This window comes from Triticum aestivum, chromosome 4B (assembly GCF_018294505.1).
Source record: "Triticum aestivum cultivar Chinese Spring chromosome 4B, IWGSC CS RefSeq v2.1, whole genome shotgun sequence".
Lineage (NCBI taxonomy): Eukaryota > Viridiplantae > Streptophyta > Magnoliopsida > Poales > Poaceae > Triticum > Triticum aestivum.
The window spans coordinates 43,524,192-43,541,238 of NC_057804.1; the positions used below are offsets into that span (position 1 = coordinate 43,524,192).

The 17,047-nt window shown below is 44.1% G+C and overlaps 1 protein-coding gene across 1 annotated transcript; it reads right to left on the minus strand.

Annotated features, from left to right (window-relative positions):
* Nucleotides 1-2,911: 2,911 nt before the first annotated feature.
* On the minus strand, nucleotides 2,912-10,256 carry LOC123090892 (serine/threonine-protein kinase STE20). Its single transcript, XM_044512248.1, has 7 exons — nucleotides 8,649-10,256; nucleotides 5,878-7,171; nucleotides 5,405-5,684; nucleotides 4,599-4,706; nucleotides 4,202-4,480; nucleotides 3,659-3,802; nucleotides 2,912-3,551 (listed from the first exon to the last, which is right to left on the minus strand). Exons 1-7 carry the CDS (start codon nucleotides 9,673-9,675, stop codon nucleotides 3,363-3,365), a joined length of 3,321 nt encoding a protein of 1,106 aa, XP_044368183.1. The 5' UTR covers nucleotides 9,676-10,256; the 3' UTR covers nucleotides 2,912-3,362.
* Nucleotides 10,257-17,047: the final 6,791 nt, after the last annotated feature.

Sequence of the window (17,047 nt, forward strand, 5' to 3'; positions counted from 1 at the left end):
CTTCCCCTCCACACTGACATCTCAATAAACCCTCTAAGACAAGTCTTGGATTTGTTCTTTTTTGTGCAGCTAACAATGGAGATGAATTGTACTGGATTTGCAATGACCAGTTGTTGGATTGGCAGGATCTTCTGAGATAAAATGCTTTCTGTTGGATGTTATCCCTCTAAAATAGCTCCTGGTTGGTGGGTTATTGTGCTACTATAGTAGTCCGATTACTGAATAGCATATCTATGTGTGAATCCATTATGTGTTGTGCTTATTATTGTGGTAATGCTTGTGCCTACCTTTGCTTGGTTGGGATGCTTTGTCAAGATTCTTGGCATAGAGTATATGCATCAATCCATATTGATTTAAGGAGAAGTTTAAGGTTCGCACATGTTAGGCCAAGTTTATCAGAAAAGTGAGCTTATCATGAGTGTTGTTTAGCTATCCAGTTTTCCGGTTTCACGTGCTCCTTTTGATCCTTTGAAGCGCAATGATCTTGATTTATTAAATTTCGTGGTTTTTATTTTACTTTTGTTGGTTTATTGCCAGATCCAGCAATACGATGTTTATATTGTTACAAAGTGCAAAATTGGCCCTCTTTTGCTTGTATTATATATTGACCTTGAACTTTTATGCGCCTTGTTGCCTAATATATCCTGGTATAATGTTGTTTTTGCTTCACAAAGGTATATCAAATGAAACTTTTGCTCTTACTAAGTTCTTTTACTTGGTTTGAAGTAATTTATCTTATTTTTATTGTTTCCTCCATTGAAGTATAGTGGTTTAGTAATTAGATATACTCTACTTAATCTTTTCTGGGATGTACATGCTGATATGTAGCATGCTTAAATCATCAAGATGTTTAATGTATTGCTACGATGTTTGGGTTGTAATTAAAATCTATCATGCCCCGGTTCAGAATGTTCATGAAAATAATACAAAAGTCTGATAGCATCAGCAACGAATTAATTTACCAAGGTAGAATATAGGCCACTTACTTTTCCTGCATTTGAGGTTTGCACATTAAGTTTATTCCCTTGGTATTTTCTTATTCCCTTGATTTTAACGCAATGATCTTACCGACATTGCTGCTGCTACTTGTTTAGTATGGACAGATTTTGTTGTTTATGTTGTTGTAGTAGTTGATGTTGGTCTTTCTTTGTTGCTATTCATTGCTTGATTACTCGTGATGACCTCCTTGTCGAACATCATTTTCATTCGGGAATCATCACTTTTCTGTCGAATCAGGAGGCACTGACCTTCAAAACTATTTTGGAGCATCAGAAAAAATACTTGTACAACCATCAGAGTGTAATTTCCGATGGGAGTCTACATAGTGTGAGAGTTACTTGTTTTTGTATTTGCTTGTTAACCCTTGTTTCTATTAATTGCTTGATTGCTTCTGATGATCCCCTTGTGAAACCTTGTTTTCATTCACTCGAGAATAGTCACTTCTCTTCCTAATCTTCACCTTAAAAACAACTTTGGAGCATCAGAAGTTCAAAACAATACTGTCATACAGCTATCGCATGGGATTCCAAAACTACATTGCAGCATCAGATTAACATGCGTGTAAGTTTTTTTTTTTGGAACATAGTACAGACGCAAGCACTCATACATACGCACATACACTCAAGACTGAGCCGGCATATCATCTTGAGATTTACGAAATCGTTATAGGCGCTTCGTCGTTGACGGGAACATCTCCTCCCACTGAAAGTGCATCGCTGAAAATATTTAAATAAATTCAGGAATAATGCGAGCACCAGAACTTGAACTCTGATGGACTGAGGATACCAATGTCCCTCTATCCATTCAATCATAGGTTGGTTCGCAACATGTGTGTAAGTTTGAACAAGCCAAAAAAACTGCTCGGGATGTCACGTCCCAAAACTGAACCTTTCCAAGACAGAACGAGAAAACTGTTCAGGATGTCAACGTCCAAAACGGTTTTTTATTTTGTGAGATGTTTGGGGAAAAACGAATGTTGTGACTTGGGATGCTGCACACTGCACACAACCACGCGCACATATAAAACGATGAATACTTCTGTTTCTATCAGACCGCACTTTTTTCAGTTTCGTTTAGGAAAAATAGCAAAATGAGGTTGGGTCCTCTTTTAAAAATACTAAAACCCAACGATTTATGAAATTACGGTGTTTGTTGATATCAAACGCATTATATTATTTTAAATTGTGGTTTCTTAAACCCAAATGATAAGTGATATGTGCGTGGCACGAATCACTTCGGCCCTGACGTTTTTTATAACTATAAACTTGCCATCCGAAAGAAAAAACTAATAAAAAAAACTCAAACTTGCCATCCGAAAAGAAAGTTGTCATTCTCGCATCACTGAACTTGCCATGAAAAATATTTGAAGTTGCCATGTCCATAAAAAACACGGTATGCCTCCGAAACTCCAGAAAAAACTGAGCTCCCAAACGTAGCCCTAGTGTTTACCTTCGAGAAGTTCAGACGCAATCTTTTCTATTCTCCGTCTAATCAAGCAGAACTATGGAGCTTCAGAACTGTACCTCGTGTCTGTTCTACTGAGTTCGAAACAAGCCCAAACTATTCACGTGCCCCGATATCAAAGTCAATGCAAATCACGTGCCTACGTATCAATGCCGGTACAAATCACGCCTCCATATACATGCTGCAGATGATGGAAACTGAATGGTTCAGCTAAGATTGAAAAACAACTACGGGGGAAGTAAACAATCAAAACTCAACTTTTTCAAAAAGATCAAATAAGAACTTCACACAAGTTTTGCGGCTCGATTTTCTGCGAATCCCCAGCATGTTAAAAAGAAGGTAGCGCGGGAACAGTAAAGATGAATTTCGACCCAATCCTAAGACAAAAAATAGCAATGTAAAACCTGGCATCATGCTTCTCTGCGGAAGAAGCACCGGGCGCGAGATGTACAGAAGAACCTTGGGTTATAACTTAGAACCATAAGAATAGACGTGCACAGCATGGCACCACAAGGTTGGACGATAATAATCACACCATGTACAACATGACAGCCCTATTCCTACAAGAAAAATGGGTTTCAAAATGTACCTCTAACCAAATGGCCTGTTATACTGGAGCCAGACAATAGACAAAACCCAGAGTTATATTACACCACAACACAGGCAATTTCTAGTACAGGGAGCAAAAGACCATCCCAGAGGCAGGCGCCACATCGTGATCGGTTTGAATCAGGATCGCGCTTAAACCTGAACGTTTGTTTCCATGGGGTGGCTCGTGCTAGAACTGATTTCATCATCTTCATCCATCAAAACTTCATGGTGCTTGCTTAGGTGCCAAGACAGATGTTTAAGGCACTCAGATATGGTGCAAACATGATGATCCAACAGCAGCAACCGTGTCATGACGATATTGGCTCGTAAGGAAAAGAAAGCCACGGGTGTTTCAATGCTTCCAAGGCGCTTGGGCGCTTCTTCGGATTCACCTCGAGAAGGTATGAAACAAACTCGATGAAACCTTGGTCAGCCATGGGCAAGCGGTGCCGCAATGATGTCTTCTTCGGAATCAAGTATTCTAGCCTGCTACTTTCCTGAAGCACAATCAATTGCAACTTATATTAGAAACAATACTATTTCAAGGAAGAATCGGAATCAGGCGTGCCTGAATGAAAAGGAAACATGGCTCAAGAGTTCAAACCTGATTTCTTTCATACAACATGTGGTTCTTTGTGAAGTATTTATAAGTATCACGCCCCTGTGCAAGCATAGCTTGCTCTATGGAACCAATGATGCCCATCACACGTGCAAGTAATGTCGCAGGAGAATCGTTTTGAAAAAGAACCTGAAGAGCATATACCAATAGAAAGATTAGCTAACATATTCTGCATGTGTAAGAAGGAACACCAAATATATATTTTACTGTTGACAACTAAGCACAGAACATAGAGACGGGCGAAAGAAAAAGAAAATAGCTTCTGTTAATGAGGTATATAGTTTCTAATTGCCTCAATTCCATACTAGTACTGTTAATGAACCTGAAGCATAGATCTATGGTAAAGACATTAAAGAAATATGCACTGAAAGAAAAGTTCTCCTTTTATGTGATTATAAACTGTGGGTTTGCATTACAGGCTCTTTCTATTATATGTCGCTAAAAGATTGTTACAGAAACAAACAATGAAAGAATGACAATAAATATAACTGTTAAGAACAGTAATCATCAGCATGCGATAGCACTTACATTCCCAGTGCAAAGTTCCGCTAGAATACATCCAAGTGACCATATATCTATCTTTTTGTCATAAGGTAGGCCCAGTATAACCTCAGGTGCACGGTAAGATCGCGATTGAACGTATGAGCATAGATGATCAGTCTCAAAACAGCTACTGCCAAGGTCAATGACCTTAATTTCACATCTACTATAGCTCTTTACCAATATATTCTCTGGCTTCAGATCACAATGAATAAGACCAAGTCCATGCAGAAACTGTAGCGACTCCAAACACTGAATGGCTATTGACTGCAAAACGGATCCATCAAAGAAATTGATCAATTACCAGCATGAAAAGTTGATTCATGTCCAATTGCTTAACGAGAACACTGAATCAGCATTAATAGGCGATAAATCTAAAAGATACCTGTAATCTTGGCATCGTAAAGTAAACCTCGCCTCCTGATTCTCTGTTAAACTTTTGAAATTCATACAAATTTGCCTTCAGAAGTTCACAAACTATCAACAAATGTTCCTGCAAACAAATACTTCAACTAAGTACTAGAGAACAGAGCTGACTTCGTCACAGGACACCCTAATCTAAATTTGACAATGACTAAAGATAGAACCCAAACGTTCTAATGAATCGACTTGACAAAGAATCTCAAAGAATTTTTATTTACAAAATAAACTAAACTCCTAGAGCTTCATAGTATGAACAAATAATCCTCCAATTGTGTTTGAAACAAGTGCAACACCAAACATAGCAAATTTCATTACAAGATGCAGTGGACTGAGGGGAAGGAATTAGATCATTTGGCAAATGTCAATAATTGTAAAAACAAACAAATATGGCAATTCTAATGGATCAAATAGCACGAGGATCTCCAACCCTGCCTTAATGTGTAGGAACTATAAAAGTTAGTATACACGAGAAATCAATGCCAAGATAACTAGAGAGGAAATGTTTATAAAGAAAAGGAGGAAAACTGACAAACAAATGAAATGATGTATCAACAAAACTAACATTAAAAGCATATAATCAAGATCTCGAATTTACCATAATGCACTGTTCATATATGCAGCTTCCATAAAAAAAATGAAGGAAAATGCTTCAGTAAAATCACTGGGAACATATATCTCAACCCTAAACTTGAAAAAAGCATATGCTCCATGGGAACTAAATAAGACCAAGAAAGGATGGGGAAAAGATTTAAAAAAACTCATACTTACCCGATAGTAGAAGTAATCATATAGGCGCAAAAGGTGGTACTTGTCAGCAGGGTCATGCTTGTTCACATATTTCAGAAGCTTGATCTCATCAAGGCTCTGGTCAAAAAAATCTTTGTTGTTCTTAATGATTTTAACACACACGTCCATTCCTGTGTGTAAATCATGTGCCTGGATAGCTTTGCTGAACGCTGCTGATCCCAAATACTCCGTGACATGGTAACGACCAGCAATAACAGAATTGAGAACAACATGGAAATTTTTGTCTTCTTCGAAACCAGTTCTGTTTTAACGTTTACAGAAGATAAAAGTCAGAGTAAACAAGCATCTTTACACAGAAACAAATACATTTTGTTCCATTCTAAATGTAAACACCAAGCACAAATAGAGAAGTAGGTCTGTCCATTTCCTTTTAAGCTTAAAACAAATCAGGAATGAAAAAGAGCGATCAAGGAATCAAGGACTAAAAAAGGTACCTATTTTTCCTATGCACAATCTTCAGATTGAAAGTTTCAAATTCTTCCTCCTGGGCCTTTATCTGCCTTACTTGTTCTTGCAATGCTGCTGCTTCCTCGTCATCTAACGTGGTACCGGTCTCCTCTTCTTGTGCATCATCTAGTTTCTGATGACGAGCATTCATTGTTTCCTCCACTTCATCATAAGTATTGTTCAGAGCAGACGATGCGCTTGAGTTTCTTGATCTAACAACATCAGAAGTCATTTCATCTCGAGAGCTCCTTAGGGAAGAGACACTGTTCCTTTTCTTCCATGTGGCAAGTGTATCATCTGATACCGTGCCATTTTGACAGTCATCAGGATCATTGATTGAATAATCATCCTTCTTTGACCATGAAGACTTAACATCTGATTCGGTATTTTTTCCAGAATGCAGTGGCGGTGGAAAAGAAAATCCACCATCACCATAAGCTGCTCCTGGTGGCATATTGCCCTTTTGGATATCATAGTTTATTTGGTCCTGTTTGGCTCCATTCGCATTAACCTTTTTCTTTTCCGTTTCTTGCTGAGAGTGTCTCTTTCCACTAACACTCAGATTACTTTCGTTGAAGTATTCTATGTCCCCTTCACTGCTTCCTCCAATCAGACTTTCACGCACCTCACTGCCAATGTCAGCAGCATCACTACTTATACCAACACCAATTGACCTGACTGAACCGTGCTGATCATCCTCAACAAAAGGGTCATCAGGATGAGGTCGTGCAGAATCATTAAGGAATTTCCCATTTCCTAACATGCCTAGTTCACTATTCTGTGACACAAAACCCTGCCATACTGGTTCAGAATGCATCAAATTTAGTTCTTCTGAATCCAAAAGTTGACCATCATACTGGGCTATCATATCATTATCAGGAATCCCATGTCCTATTGGCCGCTCCGAAGTACCTATCGGTGCGATGTTTTTCCCATGAAAATACTGCTCACCAGATATGTAAGAATCCTCTTCAACAAATGATTGGTCATCGTCATCATCCTTTGTAGGACGATCATGTCGATCAGCACCACTTGTGTGACCAGTTGGCTTCTCATTGTCACTAGGATAGTCAATCTCATGTGCAAGAAACCAAGTTTCATCCTCAATTGGTTGTCGGGTGTAGCCAACATCGTCGTCATCGTCATACTCATCAGAGTCCCAATACTCATTTGGATACTCAAGCAAATCATCACCAAGTGTGTCAAAAACCATGTCAGGAGTATCCTCTGCAATGCCTTGGCTGACGGATAACCAACTACTGCCAACCGTGCGTCTTCCACCTGAATGTGTTAACATGTAGGTCAAGTGTTAAATGCCAAAAGATTAGCCAAACTCAGATAAGTGAACATACAGTAGAGCACTATAGCAGCTCTGAAGCATGGGAAAACACTCCTATATAGTTTCAGTATTTTCATCCTAGAGCAAGAAACATTTCACTGTTGCAAATTTGAATATCCATACTATCAAACATGAAATTTTCACGCAGGTTGAGTCCTAGGTTCTCTTTTAGCTCGCATAAGATCTACAGGAAAATGTGAAATGAGCGGTACATATCCCTTTACAAGAGCATATGCTCTAAAAGACAAGTGCCCTTCAAATGCAAAGAAAAAGACGTACCATCGAAGATTCAATTTGCCTACTGATACTATCAAAGATCAAAGTTTCCAGAAGACTTGAGTTTTGAATTTTAAAAATCTCACATAAGATCAACAAACAAATGGGAAATGACCACTAAATATTCCTTTGGGAAAAAGAAGGAACAGAACACAATTATAAAAGTATGGCATATGAGAGTGCTGCCAAAATATATAAAAGATCATATGCTTTAAAGGCAAGTGTCCTTGAAATGTAAAAAAGGTCTCTCATTTGGCTCATGTGATAATGCCGTCAAACTATGCATGATTACTGAAGGATCAGACAAAGATGCATGTAACTGTGTGTATGTAGTATGTAGCATAGCAAGGATACAAGCTAATATGTCTGTCTAGAAACTTCCAACAAAAGCAGAGTTTTGTCAGAAAATGTGATTTTTATTTTGTCACGAAAAACTCTCCACATAAGAACTCTGACAAAGGCATAAACAATACAAATCATGTTTATGTTAGCTTATTCTCAAGCTTGCCGTCCCACAGAACCAAGATGACAATTGTGGTGATTTGGTCTGGACAACTTCTAGGTCAAGGAGAGCTGTTATTCTCTCAATAGACAATTAGAAGGATAAACAAACAAGTTTGGCACAAACCAACATAAAATAAAGCTGCAGAGTTCACAGAAGGGGGCAATGGCAATGACTCTAGAACAATTACTACCCAAGAAGCAAAGTGGACAATTGTTACAAGTTCATTAAAACTCTAAACAAAACCATTCAAGTCATAAGAGACTTCACAATTTCTATTGTCATATGCTCATGTTCAACACAAAGAAAAATGGAATAATTATCTTGAACTAGTGCCTGTGTAGTCATCTTCCTAAGTGTGATGCTGTAATGTTCACAATTTCTACAAATCTTTGTAACGTTCAGTTGTTCACACAAAGAAGGGCCAAATGTACTGAATTATCTAAAAGTTGCAGTTTCCTGTGGTAGGTATGAGCTACACGGTCGCAGTTCTGTAGAAAAAAATATGGTAGGTTTTGTAAATATGTACACGGAGCAATCTGCTGTGCGGCTCAAGAGTAAGGTAGAATCAATTTGCAGCTACTGTTGTAATTAAAAGATGATCATGTTGCCATGTCACTATCAAATTGTAAACAACATACCTGATGATGTAATGTCCTGCCCAATGGGAACATTAAGATAAGAGCCAATCATAAAGACATGGTCAGTACTAGGGTCGTTGGATCCAGATCCATGATGATCGATCTTCTCCTCCCAGTTCATATTAACAAGCTTATCCTCGGACTTGAGACGCACAGGAGGCAACTTTGGAAACTCTTCGCGTTGGCTATTTCCCATAAGCTGCAGGTCGAAGCAACGGTCAGCAACGTGATCCACATTACTCTGGGACTTCCCTGGGTAATACTGCCTGCTCCCCTCATCAGGCTGCCTCTTTGCTGCTTTTCCCGAACCATCGGCATTGACGCTCTTCTTCGTATCTTTCCTCTCATTTCCATCCTGGTGCGTACTATGATAACTAGACGACGGGATTTCTGTAGGAAACGGAAGCACCGTCTTGACTGCATAGCCATTCAAGGGCTCCTCCTTTTCTGGGACCAGATTCTTGTCACTCGAATGGCCTGGTTCACTGACTTCACTTCTCCCTGCGGTGTCAACTTTCCCCTTCCCTCTTCCAAACGACACCTTCTGCTCCAGCACCGGACCAGGCTGCTCGGTCCCAACACCACGGTCCCTCTTCTCAGTTAACAACGTGCGGCGATGCCTTGGCACTTCCTCAGACACCAGAAGCTCAGCCAGCTGCTCCACGGTGCTGTTGGCAATGCTGAAGTTCCACGGATACAGATCCCCTGTGTTGCTGTTCTCCAGAGGCAGGCCAATCCCGAGCCCCTTCTTCCCATCAGATCCATTCGCCAGGCCTCCGACGTCAATCTCCTTGACAATGAACTCCCTCGACGAGTCTGCGCTTCTCACGGAAGAAGCGGCGCCTCTCGGCCCCGCGGCGGAGCCCGCCTCGGAGCCGTCCCGCTCGTCCTCCTCCTTGGGCGAGGGCTCGGCCGCGCGCCTCTGCCCGTTGGTGGTGGCGCTGAGCTCCCCGCGGAGCGCGGCCTCGGCCTTGGCGAACCGGTTCTTCTTGAGGAACTCCAGCACCAGATCGATGTTCTCCGCCATGTTTCCCTCCAATATCAGCAGCGAGACCTGGCAGAATGCTTGGCAGGAGGCGCCGTCAAGCTTAAAAGGCCGCGCTTTGCAGAGCCCGGACCCGACCAAATCGGCCGAATCGAAGCTTGAAGCCCTCGGGGGCTTGCGAGGCCACAGAATGCGCCGCCGCGCCGCCGAAAGCCCCGCGAATCGAGCCCCGGAGCTCCCCGGAGCCGCGGTTCCGCGTCAGCAAGAGAGCAAGGGAGCCAACCCCTAGGGCAAAGCGAAACAGCAGGCGGCGCTCCGCGGAGCGAGCACGAATCCGCGGGAGCCCGGCGGCGCTCGAATCGAGGAAAACCCTAGCCGTCCCCTCAGCCCACAACCCCGTCCTCCGCGAGCGGGGAGGAGCGGCAGGGCAGGGCAGGGCGGGGCGGGGCGGAGGAGGAAGAGAGGGGTGGACTAGGGAGCGGTCAGCGCGGGGCGGCGCGGGCGGCGGCGCGGGCGGCGGCGCGGGGGCATTGGGGATCAGGGGGCGGCCGGCGTGGCTGGGGACAGCATATTCGCAGTGGTGGTGGTGGTGTGGCGAGAAGCGAAAAGAAAAAGAAATGGTTTCAGCATTGCCAACAGCACCGTGGAGCAGCTGGCTGAGCTTCTGGTGTCTGAGGAAGTGCCAAGGCATCGCCGCACGTCGTTAACTGAGAAGAGGGACCGTGGTGTTGGGACCGAGCAGCCTGGTCCGGTGCTGCGGCCCGGCGAGGGGATCGATCCGGGATGGGGAATCGAATCCAGGAGGGATTTCTGGGGAGATGGCGCCCGTGTGTGTGTACGTTGCAATTTGCGATTGGGCGGCCGTTCAAAATCGGTCCCTCCTGCGCTCCGTTCGGCGCTCGGCGCTTTCATTGGTCTCGCGGGGATGGATGGATGGATTGCCCTAGGCAAAAGGGATCCCTCCCAGGTATCTCGCTGTAAAGTGGACTCTGGACTAGTAGTAGCATATAGCTTACAAAATGTGCGGCTTTTTTTCCGTCTATGAGTGAGGAAGAATGTGCGCCTTCATTGAGATCCCATGCAAAGTTCCCCATGGGAAGAAAACACATTAAAAAGGTTGTGTAGAAATGCAAGCCCTTCCATGAATGGACATTTTTTTTCCGCGTCCAGATAATTTGCATCTGATGCGTTATGACTCCGCGTAAAGTTCTACGGGGCCCCCGCAAAAAAAGGTTTTTTTTTCTTTTCTGCATTTGAGGGATTTGTGTCTGATGTGTTAGGGTTCCACATGAAAGCTCTATAGAAAGAAAAAATAAATCCTCCTTGGGGAAAAAAGTTGAGACACCAGAAAATAGAAATAAAAACCCTTTCGCAATAGGAAGTATCGTGGACGGCGGATTCCGTGACTTGGCTAGGTAGGTCATGTTCGGTGAGATTGAGGGGCGGTACCATGCTATTTGTTTCTATCCAAACTCTCCCTTTTGTTGACGGACATTCTAGCCTATGTGAAAGCTGCGAGGCATGATGACAAAACATCGTGATGCTATCGGTGGCGTCTCATGTCGGGTCACGACGGGTATGACGAAGCTGTTAGCCTCGAGGGGTGGATTCAGGCGAAAGGGGTGATGATCGCATGCTTTGCTCTGTGAATGAGCATCCCACTTTTGTCGCACCCTCTCCCTTTTGTTGACGGAGTCTAGCCTGTGTGAAAGTTGTGAAACATGACGACAAAGCATCGTGATACTATAAGTGATTCCTTCTGTCGGGTCATGATATATGTGATGAAGTTCTTAGCGTCAAGGGGCGGAAGGAGTGATGACCGCATGCTTAGCTTCGTGAATGATCATCTCATTTGCGGCGCCTTGTTTTTTTTCAAAGGGCATTTTCCTTAAGTCCTTAATGTTTTCCCTTTCTGCGAGGACTTTAATGTTTACCTTAAGCCATTAACATTTTCCTTTTTTGCGAGGACCTTAATATTTTTTCCTTAAAAGAGACGAAAGAACCAGTGGAGTGTGATCGAGAAGAGGATAAAAACATGTGAAGTCTTCTTTGACTGCACATAGCGTCCTAGATATACATTCCCTTTGTTTCTTCTTTTCTTTCGAGAAAACTTTCGATCTATTCATCTTCAATCATGGCAACACAACGAACACCAGAAAATAATAAAAATTACATCCAGATCCGTAGACCATCTAGCGACGACTACAAGCACTGAAGCTAACTGAAGGAGCGCCGCCATCAACGCCCCTCCCTTGCCGGAGCCAGGCAAAACTTGTTGTAGTAGACAGTCGGGAAGTCGTCCTGCTAAGACCCCATAGGATCAGCGCATCAGAACAGCAACTGCCGTCATGATGAGTAGCGTAGATCGGAAGGCCCGAAGACACATGAACGTAGACGGACTACGACCAGAACCGAGCAAAGTCACCAATGACATATCCGCCGGAGATACACCTCCACACGCCCACCGATGATGCTAGACACACCATCGGGACGGGGGCTAGGCGGGGAGAACCTTTTTCCATCTTCAGGGAGCCGTCGCCGTCTCGTCTTCCTGAGCAGGACACAAACCCTAACAAAAAACGAAAGAAGAACTAAAAACAAAGCCCTTCCGCCGGCAAGGGTCGAGATCCACCATGCCGCCATGGCCCTAAGGCCACCGGAGACGAGGCGTACCGGTGGCAGCGCCACAGAGAGGCAGGAGAACCCTAGACTTTTCTTGGGGAGGAGGCGGATGCCCCCTCTCGTTTCTAAATTTAAGTCTTTCTAGAGATTTCAGTATATACTACATACGGAGGAAAACGAGTGACTCTACACTTTGAAATATGTCTATATAAATTCGTACATAGTTCGCATTGAAATCTTTAAAAAGACATATATATAGAAAGGGACGGAGTATTTAAAATAGGCTAGTTCATACTTTAAAAAGATGTCCGGACGTCCTACCTGTTGTTCGTTGAGCGATGCGTCTAGTCAAAGCATCATGTTGGACAGTCCTGCATGTCGTTAGGGACAACGGTAACGGTTGAACTGTCCCATTTCTTCTGCAAAGTGATGGCAGGAGAGGTTACATACTTTTTTGCTGCCCACTATCACGTACGTACTAGTTCTTGCTGGCTGGACTAGGATGTACCGAAGAAATATTTAGGGCCACAATCAAATCAAATACAAAACCAATGCAGGAGTAGATGAGATGAGGTGAGACCAAAGCCGGGGCATCGTCCTGCGCCACAAATCGGTACGCGCTTACCGGACTTTAACGGCAACACGAGAAATAAAGCCAGATAGCAAAGTGTACTCTCCAATCGTACTCCAAAAGAATTCTTAACTCCTCGTGTTGACATTTTTCAGGACTTAAACATCAGCTAACTTAACCCTCAAACGCATACACTCCTCGGAGATTTAAAAGGTAAAGCCTCAAAAGATTTCTTTTCTTCTCCTTCTCGAATCTGATCAGGAAACACTCATTCTCCACGAATCTATACATGCTCCTTCCACTCGAAAAAATACAACCATCGGCGCACCACCCAGGTCCCGTGTGACCTCCCCACCGCTATAAATTTCCACCAGCGCCCTTGACCGCCCAAATCCTAGCTCTTTCCCGCGGTCTTCCATTTTTTCCCAAACCGCGCCGGAACTGGGCCTGAAATCTTCACTGTTGCTATATTCGCCCAGGCCACGCCCGACATCTTCATGTTGAGGTTGTTCCCAACCCACTGGCTCGCCTACTCATGCCAGCACCTCCTGCCCTTCATCGTGTCAGTCGATTCCCCGAGGTCTGGCGACGTTATCGACGTGGAAGAGGCCGCCATAGCCAAAAGATCACTTTATTCTAAACCCTAAAGCAATACTACATTGCATACAACTAACACTTGCAAATCTTAATGCAGTAGCATCTTCCCTGCAACTAAACCTACCACAAAGACAACAAAAAACATGACAACATTCTGATATTTCCCCTTAAGGGCGTCTATCTCTGCATTTTTCTGCTTCAACTGATCTTGCAGAGACATAGCCATGCCCATTCCTCCCGTTTCAGCTTCAGGCAAAGCCACAACTGCAGTGGGATCTTCAAACACAACTGCACTTTCTTGACCTCTCAGCCTACACACTTCATCTCGCAAATCTCCAATCAAATCACTGCAAAACTTCGGCAGAGGTGTTGGAAATATGCCCTAGAGGCAATAATAAAAGCATTATTATTATATTTCCTTGTTCATGATAATTGTCTTTATTCATGCTATAATTGTGTTATCCGGAAATCGTAATACATGTGTGAATAACAGACACCGACATGTCCCTAGTGAGCCTCTAGTTGACTAGCTCGTTGATCAAGAGATAGTCATGGTTTCCTGACTATGGACACTGGATGTCATTGATAACGAGATCACATCATTGGGAGAATGATGTGATGGACAAGACCCAATCCTAAACATAGCACAAGATCGTATAGTTCGTTTGCTAGAGTTTTCCAATGTCAAGTATCTTTTCCTTAGACCATGAGATCGTGTAACTCCCGGATACCGTAGGAGTGCTTTGGGTATGCCAAACGTCACAACGTAACTGGGTGACTATAAAGGTAGACTACGGGTATCTCCGAAAGTGTCTGTTGGGTGACATGGATCAAGACTGGGATTTGTCACTCCGTATGACGGAGAGGTATCACTGGGCCCACTCGGTAATGCATCATCATAATGAGCTCAGAGTGACCAAGTGTCTGGTCACGGGATCATGCATTACGGTACGAGTAAAGTGACTTGCCGGTAACGAGATTGAACGAGGTATTGGGATAACGACGATCGAATCTCGGGCAAGTAACATATCGATAGACAAAGGGAATAGCGTACGGGGTTGATAGAATCCTCGACATCGTGGTTCATCCGATGAGATCATCGTGGAGCATGTGGGAGCCAACATGGGTATCCAGATCCCGCTGTTGGTTATTGACCGGAGAGTCGTCTCGGTCATGTCTGCTTGCCTCCCGAACCCGTAGGGTCTACACACTTAAGGTTCAGTTACGCTAGGGTTGTAGGGATATGTATATGCAGTAACCCGAATGTTGTTCGGAGTCCCGGATGAGATCCCGGACGTCACGAGGAGTTCCGGAATGGTCCGGAGGTAAAGATTTATATATGAGAAGTCCTGTTTCGGGCATCGGGACAAGTTTCGGGGTTATCGGTATTGTACCGGGACCACCGGAAGGGTCCCGGGGGTCCACCGGGTGGGTCCACCTGTCCCGGGGGGCCACATGGGCTGTAGGGGGTGTGCCTTGGCCTAATGGGCCAAGGGCACCAGCCCCACATAGGCCCATGCGCCTAGGGTTTAAAGGGGGGAAGAGTCCTAGGAGGGGAAGGCACCTCCTAGGTGCCTTGGGGGGGAGGGAAACCCCCCTTGGCCGTCGCACCCCCTAGGAGATTGGATCTCCTAGGGCCGGCCACCCCCCCTTGGCCCTCCTATATATAGTGGGGGGAGAGGAGGGACTTCATACCTGAACGCCTTGGCCTTTGGTTGCCTCCTTCTCCCTCCCCAACACCTCCTCCACCTCCATAGTGCTTAGCGAAGCTCTGCCGGAGTACTGCAGCTCCATCAACACCACGCCGTCGTGCTGCTGCTGGTGCCATCTCCCTCAACCTCTCCTCCCTCCCTTGCTGGATCAAGAAGGAGGAGACGTGGCTGTTCCGTACGTGTGTTGAACGCGGAGGTGCCGTCCGTTCGGCGCTGGTCATCGGTGATTTGGATCACGTCGAGTACGACTACATCATCATCGTTCTTTTGAACGCTTCCGCTCGCGATCTACAAAGGTATGTAGATGCATCTAATCACTCGTTGCTAGATGAACTCCTAGATGATCTTGGTGAAACGAGTAGGAAAATTTTTGTTTTCTGCAACGTTCCCCAACAGTGGCATCATGAGCTAGGTCTATGCGTAGTTCTTCTTGCGCGAGTAGAACACAATTTGTTGTGGGCGTAGATTTGTCAACTTTCTTGCCGTTACTAGTCCTTTCTTGCTTCGGCGGTATTGTGGGATGAAGCGGCCCGGACCAACCTTACACGTACGCTTACGTGAGACCGGTTCCACCGACTAACATGCACTAGTTGCATAAGGTGGCTGGCGGGTGTCTGTCTCTCCTACTTTAGTTGGAGCGGAATCGATGAACAGGGTCCTTATGAAGGGTAAATAGAAGTTGACAAATCACGTTGTGGCTTTAACGTAGGTAAGAAGACGTTCTTGCTAGAACCCTAAGTCAGCCACGTAAAACTTGCAACAACAATTAGAGGACGTCTAACTTGTTTTTGCAGCAAGTGGTTTGTGATATGATATGGCCAAAGTTGTGATGAATGATGAATGATCTATATGTGATGTATGAGATGTTCATGCTATTGTAATAGGATTCACGACTTGCATGTCGATGAGTATGACAACCGGCCGGAGCCATAGGAGTTGTCTTTATTCTTTTAATGACCCGCGTGTCATCGAGAAACGCCATGTAAATTACTTTACTTTATTGCTAAACGCGTTAGCCATAGTAGTAGAAGTAATAGTTGGCGAGCAACTTCATGGAGACACGATGATGGAGATCATGGTGTCAAGCCGGTGACAAGATGATCATGGAGCCCCAAGATGGAGATCAAAGGAGCTATGTGATATTGGCCATATCATGTCACGTTTATTATTTGATTGCATGTGATGTTTATCATGTTTTGCATCTTGTTTACTTAGAATGACGGTAGTAAATAAGATGATCCCTCACAATAAATTCAAGAAGTGTTCCCCCTAACTGTGCACCGTTGCGACAGTTCGCTATTTCAAAACACCACGTGATGATCGGGTGTTTTATTCAGACGTTCAAATACAACGGGTGTAAGACAGATTTACACATGCAAACACTTAGGTTGACTTGACGAGCCTAGCATGTACAGACATGGCCTCGGAACACGGAAGACCGAAAGGTCGAGCATGAGTCGTATAGAAGATACGATCAACATAAAGATGTTCACCGATGTTGACTAGTCCGTCTCACGTGATGATCGGACACGGTCTAGTTTAACTCGGATCATGTAATACTTAGATGACTAGAGGGATGTCTAATCTAAGTGGGAGTTCACTAATAATTTGATTAGTTGAACTTAATTATCATGAACTTAGTCTAAAATCTTTGCAATATGTCTTGTAGATCAAATGGCCAACGTAGTCCTCAACTTCAACGCGTTCCTAGAGAAAACTAAGCTGAAAGACGATGGCAGCAACTATACGGACTGGGTCCGGAACCTGAGGATCATCCTCATAGCTGCCAAGAAAGATTATGTCCTACAAGCACCGCTTGGTGACGCACCCGTTCTCCCTGCAGAACAAGATGTTATGAACGCTTGGCAGGCACGTTTCGATGACTACTCCCTCGTTCAGTGCGGCATGCTTT